This window comes from Erpetoichthys calabaricus, chromosome 3, assembly GCF_900747795.2.
Source record: "Erpetoichthys calabaricus chromosome 3, fErpCal1.3, whole genome shotgun sequence".
Classification (NCBI taxonomy): domain Eukaryota; kingdom Metazoa; phylum Chordata; class Cladistia; order Polypteriformes; family Polypteridae; genus Erpetoichthys; species Erpetoichthys calabaricus.
Window position 1 is genome coordinate 305,871,261 of NC_041396.2, and position 8,636 is coordinate 305,879,896.

At 47.5% G+C, this 8,636-nt stretch overlaps 1 protein-coding gene across 1 annotated transcript; it reads right to left on the minus strand.

The window, feature by feature from the left end:
• Positions 1-418: 418 nt before the first annotated feature.
• Positions 419-4,486, minus strand: sp5l (Sp5 transcription factor-like). The gene is made up of 2 exons (XM_051925388.1): positions 3,759-4,486; positions 419-2,254 (listed from the first exon to the last, which is right to left on the minus strand). The coding sequence occupies exons 1-2, from the start codon at positions 3,810-3,812 to the stop codon at positions 1,232-1,234; spliced, it is 1,077 nt and encodes a 358-aa protein (XP_051781348.1). The 5' UTR covers positions 3,813-4,486; the 3' UTR covers positions 419-1,231.
• Between the last annotated feature and the right edge of the window lie 4,150 nt (positions 4,487-8,636).

Consider the following 8,636-nt stretch of genomic DNA (forward strand, 5'->3'; position numbering starts at 1 on the left):
CTCCGTGTCTGCGTGGGTTTCCTCCGGGGGCTCCGGTTTCCTCCTACAGTCCAAAGACATGCAGAGTTAGGTGGATTGGCGATTCTAAATTGGCCCTAGTGTGTGCTTGGTGTGTGTGGGTTGGCACCCTACCCGGGATTGGTTCCTGCCTTGTGCCCTGTGTTGGCTGGGATTGGCTCCCTGTGTTCGGATTCAGCGGGTTGGAAAATGGATGGATGGATGAAGTTGGAGAAGCGCCATTGGTGGCTTAGAAAGGACGTGCAGACTCCGGTGCGCCTCATACACCTACCTTACTTACGGTAAGAGCGCCCCCTAAAGGTCAAAGGTATGAAGTGCAGTTTTTTTTGGTTTCTGTTCTTCTGAGGACCAGGCTGAATGACGCTGGGTGAAGCTCCTCTGTTTTATCTCCATGGTGGTCTTGCCAAAGTGAATTGTGTACAGGGGGCAGAAAGAAGTAGTGCAGGGTCAGCCCCCATCAAGAAAACCACACGCCAACACAGCCGATCTGAAAGTCCTGCCAAACAGCAAGAAAGGACTTTATTGGTTTCACTCACAAAAACTTTATACATGCCTTCTTACAGCGTGTGCCCACAAGGGGTCAGTTAAGGAGTGTGGGGGGGGGGGCACCTTTTATCGTGGGCACAGCTCTGTGTCCAGTCCTTTATTAAATTAATGAATTTGTCCCTGGGTGGTGGGCAGATGGAGTTGACCTTTTAAGGTTGTCGGGGGGGGATCGGGGGGGCTTGCTGGGGTTGAATGCTCACTGGCTCATTTGGACTCCTGACCTTTTGTGGTCTTCAAGTTCCCCAATATGCATGTTGAATGAACCGAGGAGCACGGCCATAACGGGGGTCTCCCTAGGACTTGAGTTCAAGAGCCCCGCAGTAAACGGACACAAATGAGCACAAGACGATGGAGAAACAAGAAAAGCAGCACAAGATCTCAATTCCATTCAAGCGCCCGCTTGAGCCCACGTCCCTCCTCTGTCCGGACATTTGAATAAAGTAAAGTTTCGTCAGCCCACCTTGGGGTCCTCCCGAATGTAAATCCTGCAGTGAAAGCCTGGCCAGCTGCCCCAAGGGGCCCATCTTCACTGCAGCACTGGCCGTTCGACGCTGACGATGGAGTCTCCAGGGCCACACGGTTACGAACACACATGCACACACACGCCGCCGGACCCCACGGGCACGAGCCTCTGACAGCCAGGGAGCGTCCCGAGAACCAAGCGGCGCTACTCCTTCTTGATGCTGTCCAGCAGTCCGTCTCCACAGCCGTGCTGCTGCTGCTGCTTCTTCAGCTTGTTCTGGTGAGTCTTCACGTGCTTGGACAGGTGGTCGCTCCTCATGAAGCGCTTGCCGCACTCCTGGCAGCCGAACCGCTTCTCCCCGGTGTGAGTGCGAAGGTGTCGCTGGAGCTCGTCGGAGCGCGTGAAGCTCTTCCCGCAGAAGAGCCAGTTGCACACGAAGGGCCTCTCGCCGGCATGCCAGCGCAGGTGAGCCTTCAGGTGCGACGTCTTCTTGTACACCTTGCCACACTCTGGAATGTGGCAGACGTGCAGCTTCTTCTTGCCCGCTTCGTCAGTTGGGCCCCCCGACACCTGGCAGTTGGGACACTTGCACCTCCTGCACCTTCTGGTGGAACTCAGCAGACTTTTGGAGGTGCCCTGGAAAAGGGCGGCAATCTGAGGCTGGTGGCCCAAGACGAGGGGCCTGCCCAGCGCAAACGGGTGGGTGCCGGTGTTGGCGTTGCCTTGCTGGAGGCTCCACCACTGCTGAGAGTCGTCCATGTGCCCTCCTGCAAGGTGGTGCCTCCCCGGCAGACCTGACGAGTTCTGGAGGAAGTTGGAGAAGTTCTGGCTCACGGCGCTGGCCTGGTGGTACGAATAGGAGGCGTTGCCCTGCACCTGGGATGCCAGCACTTTGACAGGGGACAAGTCAAAGGAATAGCCGGACGGTTCGGCCGGAGGGGTGAGTGGAAGTTCATGGTGACCGCTGCCCAAGCCTGAGGGCACATGGCTCGGGTACTGAACTTTGGGAACGCTGAATGTCATCTGATGGGAGCCAAAAGAGCCGCTGGCCTGAATGTCATTGCTCCAGAGCTGAAACATCCCAGAAGTTGAGCCCACCGCTGCCTCATAGGAGAACTGGGACACTTCGGAGGCCGTTGTGCCGATCTGCCTGGCCTGACCACAGGTGGATGCCAGGAGCGCCAGAGGAAGAGGCGTGCTCTCCGGTGACGAGCTGGGCGTTCTGTCCTGAGGGAAGACAAAAAAAGGCAAAACGTGAATTTCAAACCAAGCATTTTGCCCTCTCAGTCCTGGGCATTTCAGTATCGCATTTTGCCCTCTCAGTCCTGGGCATTTCAGTATCGCATTTTGCCCTCTCAGTCCTGGGCATTTCAGTATCGGCGGCTAACTATGCAAAACCTGAGCTGAAGCACATTAATAATCTGCCATTACGAGGTCACAGCGAGCATTGTATAAGGACCGGACCCAATCCTGGATGGAACGCCAGTCACTCCAGCACATTGGCACTCACTCAGCCGGGCATCAGGATGGCAGAAAAGCACGTAGAGAATACGCAGACTCGTCACCAGCAACGGACTCTGAATCCATCTAATGAAATCACTGAGGCGCAAAGGACTGAATACTTTACGAGGTGCCCTGAGACAGTAATCGCTACAGGAAGGAGCCCGATTGGGCAGCATGGTGGCACAGTGGTTAGCTAGCGCGTCACACATCCCCCATTCTGGTCTGGTATTTACAGGCACTGCCGGTGTCTGCAGATAGGAGGGCTTTAAATTGACCCTGAGATGGACAGCAGCCTCCCGGGGTTGATTCCTGCCTGGCGCCTTGTGCAGCCGGGGTAGGCTCCGGTCCCGCGGAATGTTCCAGACGGATCGCCGTTTGCCGTCTAATGCCCTCAGGCGCGCTTCCAAGGAAATTCTGTGTCCAAGTCGCTATAGCCCAATTTATCTAAATTGAGGGATTTTCGCACCGATAAAGTCGTATTGCATGGCTTAGAATTAATTAAAATCAATTAATAAAATGACTGGACTGCAAAGCGGGTTAGAAAAGGGAAGAATGGGCGCGCTATAGCGCCTTTCCGAATTTTAAAAAGCGAATAAAATGTTTATGACAGAATATAACAAAGCTTAAGCAAGAATAATATTTTATAGATACGTTTTTTAAATTTTTTTTAAGCATGAAGGTACCGCACTTTGTGTCCGCTTTGGTCAGACGCCGCGGAAGGGCGCGCAGCTTTGCGCATTTCGCATGCAGGCGACGATCCACTTCAAAGGGCTTTTAGGAAAGGCTGGGGGTGTTGGTGGCTGTGAATCACACAGTTTGGGGATGTCGACCCTCATCGGAGGGGAGGGCACTGATGAATTAAACACGCCAACGATGCAGGTTTACACAATGTCGCCGAGGAATCTGTCGGTATAGATGCGTCCTTCCCTCCCTCCTCTACACGGCGTCTGGATTAATAATATGGGGCAACTTTCATCACCCTGGTGGGCATGTACATCACGAATACCTTCAATCGAAAAATTCACGTCTGATGAGAGCTACAAATATGCAAATGTCGCTTTGTCCCCGCAGTTCCCATTCTCTACACGCCGCCTCGTGAAAGGCGCTATATGCATAAAGTCAGATTAACTTTTCGAAGCGCTTCTGTTCAGCGCTTCTAAGCGGTGCCAGTCCGTTAGACGCCCCTCACCTGCGCCCATCCTCCCGTCCGTCCGTTTCTTTTCTTTACCTGTAAAAACGCGTGCAGAAGGTTCTCCGTGGTGGACACGGCGAGCGCAGCCATGTGTTCTGCAGCCAGCGTGATGTCCGACGGCGGTGCGCTCCGATGCCAGGTTGTGCGCTCAGCCCCTGTCTCTTCTCCAAAGCCCCGCACCTCTCGAATGCTCCCCCGCAATTTCCCGATTTTGCCCTTTCATTCGAGAAAACTTTTTTTTTTTTTTTTGGTGCCCGTAACCAATCACCTCCGAACTACGTAGCCGCTGACTTTGAAGTGGAAAGGCGGTCCAATCGCAGAGGTGTTTTTTTTTTTTTTTCTTTTCGGGATTGGGGGGTTGGCAGGCAGAGCGTCTTGTTTAAAGCATCGACCACCTGGAGCGGGGACTTGTTATGTATGAGGTGGTGGGGGGGGGGGATAAGGGGATTTGTGGCGGGGTGATACTGATCTTAACAGTTATTTCCTCAGACTGAATTGGATTTGCTATTCATCCAAATGAAACCTAACAGCAGGTCACAATCTGCAATTAGCTGACCGCAAAGAGCCGAAGAGCTGCGAGTGCGCACTTCAAACGTTGAACCGGTGGCGCTTTGAATACAATGGCCGCACGATAAGACAAAAGGCGCTTTTTACAATTCTCGGTTTTACATACAATTTCGCTTTGATGAAGGGGCACCCGATACGTCGTGAGAGATAAGAGCGTCGCATCGCAAGTGGCCTTTGGGTGAGTGACTTCGTGTAACCCCACAGTGCTGAGCTCCTTGGGGTCCTCTGCAGGGACAGCATCAGGCAGTGGTTCTCAATCTGTGGGGCGGACCCCCAACACCCCCCCCCCGGGGGGGGGCGCGAAGATGTAAAAAAAAGAAAACAAAAATCAAAAATATGAAAAGTACATCTATTGAAACCAAAACAAATTAACTTAAACTACATTCAGATACTAGAAAAATTAATATAGAGTTAGATCAATGTCGATAAAAGTTAAGTAGGCATAATAAAATATGCATTTATGATATATCATTAATTTAAAAAGAACAAATTGGTATTAGTGGGCTCCTTTCAAAAAAACGTTAGGGGGCACGATTAAAACTGTTATGAAAACTCGGGTCACAAATACTTAAAGGTTGAGAAACGCTGGCATCCGACCTGCTAATCTACAGAGTATAGGGCAGCTGGTGCCCACCCTCTGGACCGGGTTCCTTAAACAATCTGAAGGCACCAGAGAATGACGGGCTCAAACAGTTCTAAAACCTGCACATGCTCCGCTTGCTTACGCCATTAAAAAGGTTAATAAGATGTGGGGATTTATAGCGCCCGGCACACGTTAAGCTGACTCTTTATAGCTGAGTAAACTGTGCCACGGTGTTACGGTCAATGGCCACTAAGACTAACAACGCCTCCATGAGGGGCACCACAGCGGCAGACAGAAGTCCAAGAAAGGCGCAAAGAGACTGAATTGAGGGATTAGGACCAAGTTCTCCTCCCCGGGGGTCCACATCAGAAATACTGTGGTCACCACATTCCATGAAGGGAATCACAGGGGCAGACAAAGTCCAGGGAAGGGCGGCGAGGCTGATTTGAAGCATTAGAACCAAATCTCCTATCGAGGGTCAGGAATATTGTGGTCAGCATATTCCAAGAGGGGGCACTGCAAGGGCAGAGAAAGACCAGGGGAGGGCGACGAGGCAATAAAGTGAAAGCTTGTGGGGCTGTGAATTAAGAACCGACGATAGAAAGTTGAGGGGTGGAGAGGGCGATCTGAACAAATAAAGTGTCGTGTTTACTGTCAGTAAGGCCACAGGGTGGTCCACAGATGAGGGCACATTTCCCAAACACAGAAATGTTAAGGGAGACGCAGTGGGTGACATGATAAGGACGTGGAGAGCAGAGCGTTCAGGATCGGTGGTCTTGGAATCCTTTGAAAGAAGTAGAGTTTACTCTAATATCCTGGCTACGATTGCCCACCATGCCATGGTCATGGGCCCCCTAATCACCCCGTTTCGTAGTGGCTTTCTTTTTAACTCCTTTACCACCTAATCGCTAAAATGTGGTGAGCGTTCTGGCGCAAGAATGGCTGATTGATGTTTCACACTAGTGGAGGTTAAAGTGGCTCTCCATATGTAAGGTGCTTTGAGTCGCTAGAAAGGCGCTATATAATAAAATTAATTAATTAATCGAGCTGTCGATCATTACTTGAATTACACAGCGCCTTTTCTATCTATCTATCTATCTATCTATCTATCTATCTATCTATCTATCTATCTATCTATCTATCTATCTATTTCCTTTCATATCTATCTATCTTTTCTGTTATATAGCGCCTTTCACATCTATCTATCTATCTATCTATCTATCTATCTATCTATCTATCTATCTATCTATCTATCTATCTATCTATCTTTTCTGTTATATAGCGCCTTTCACATCTATCTATCTATCTATCTATCTATCTATCTATCTATCTATCTATCTTTTCTGTTATATAGTGCCGTTCATATCTATCTATCTATCTATCTATCTACCTATCTATCTATCTTTTCTGTTATATAGTGCCTTTCATATCTATCTATCTATCTATCTATCTATCTATCTATCTATCTATCTATCTATCTTTTCTGTTATATAGCACCTTTCATCTATCTATCTATCTATCTATCTATCTATCTATCTATCTATCTATCTATCTATCTTTTTTGTTATATAGCGCCTTTCACATCTATCTATCTTTTCTGTTATATAGCGCCTTTCATCTATCTATCTATCTATCTATCTATCTATCTATCTATCTATCTATCTTTTCTGTTATATAGTGCCTTTCATATCTATCTATCTATCTATCTATCTATCTATCTATCTATCTATCTTTTCTGTTATATAGCGCCTTTCACAGCTATCTATCTTTTCTGTTATATAGCGCCTTTCATATATCTATCTATCTATCTATCTATCTATCTTTTCTGTTATATAGCGCCTTTCACATCTATCTATCTATCTATCTATCTATCTATCTATCTATCTATCTATCTAGTGCCTTTCATATCTATCTATCTTTTCTGTTATATAGCGCCTTTCACATATCTATCTATCTATCTATCTATCTATCTATCTATCTATCTATCTTTTCTGTTATATAGCGCCTTTCACAGCTATCTATCTTTTCTGTTATATAGCGCCTTTCATCTATCTATCTATCTATCTATCTATCTATCTATCTATCTTTTCTGTTATATAGCGCCTTTCATCTATCTATCTATCTATCTATCTATCTATCTATCTATCTATCTATCTATCTTTTCTGTTATATAGTGCCTTTCATATCTATCTATCTATCTATCTATCTATCTATCTATCTATCTATCTATCTATCTATCTTTTCTGTTATATAGCGCCTTTCATCTATCTATCTATCTATCTATCTATCTATCTATCTATCTATCTATCTATCTATCTATCTTTTCTGTTATATAGTGCCTTTCATATCTATCTATCTATCTATCTATCTATCTATCTATCTATCTATCTATCTATCTATCTATCTTTTTTGTTATATAGCGCCTTTCACATCTATCTATCTTTTCTGTTATATAGCGCCTTTCATCTATCTATCTATCTATCTATCTATCTATCTATCTATCTATCTATCTATCTATCTATCTATCTTTTCTGTTATATAGCGCCTTTCACATCTATCTATCTTTTCTGTTATATAGCGCCTTTCACATCTATCTATCTATCTATCATATAGTGCCTTTCGCCTCTATCTGTCATACATTGTGTTTTCTACCTATCCTCCTAGCTTGCCATTCCTGCGCAGGGTCATAGAGAAGCTGCAGCCTATCCCAGCATGCATTGGGCGCAAGGCAGAAAGAGCACCTGTCCATCACATGGTGAGCCCGCGCGCGCACACACACACACACACACACACACTAACAATTAAGTTAGCGTGTGTTAGGATGGGTGGCGTAGTGGTCAGTATATCACACCTATTCCAACCTGGGTTCAAATCGTGCCCAAGTCACTACTTACATGGTGAGGTTGTCCCTGTTGTTTTTATTGGAGAGTCGGAACAGCAGGCTATAATTGCCGCTTCACAGAATCGGAGACGTGGGTTCATGTCCTGACTTTTCCTTTGCCAGAGTGTTTTCTCTGGTTCTGTGTGGCGTTCTTTCAATACTCTTGTTCCAAAAATTGTTTGCTATGCTATGAATAATAATAATTATATCAAGACACCTCACGGTGGCGCAGTGGGTAGCGCTGCTGCCTCACAGTTAGGAGACTTGGGTCCGCTTCCCGGGTCCTCCCTGCGTGGAGTTTGCATGTTCTCCCCGTGTCTCCGTGGGTTTCCTTCCACAGTCCAAAGACATGCAGGTTAGGTGCATTGGCGATCCTAAATTGTCCCTAGTGTGTGCTAGGTGTGTGTGTGAGTGAGCGCCCTGCGGTGGGCTGGCGCCCTACCCGGGGTTTATTTCCTGCCTTGCGCCCTGTGTTGGCTGGGATTGGCTCTAGCAGACCCCCGTGACCCTGTAGTTAGGATATAGCGGGTTGGATCATGGATGGATGGAAGACACCTCACCCCCCCTCCCCCACACACTCCCAACACACACACAGAGAAACAGGCTGGGTTTTCAATTTTTGGGACTTTATCACATGATGCCCCACCCCCGTCATGCACCCCAGTATATCAGACACCCCGGAGCCGGTAATGCGTTTTCGAACCGCGCACAGCACAGTGCCTCACAGGTCTTGGGATTTGGGTTCAAATTTCTCCTAAATGAGTGACTTTGAATGCTGTCCCCGTGCCTGCTTTGTTTTTTTCCTATATATTTCCAGTCCAGCGGGTGTGTGGATTCAAATCCTGAGCACATCACACCCTGTGGATTTCGCACGTGCTCTGTA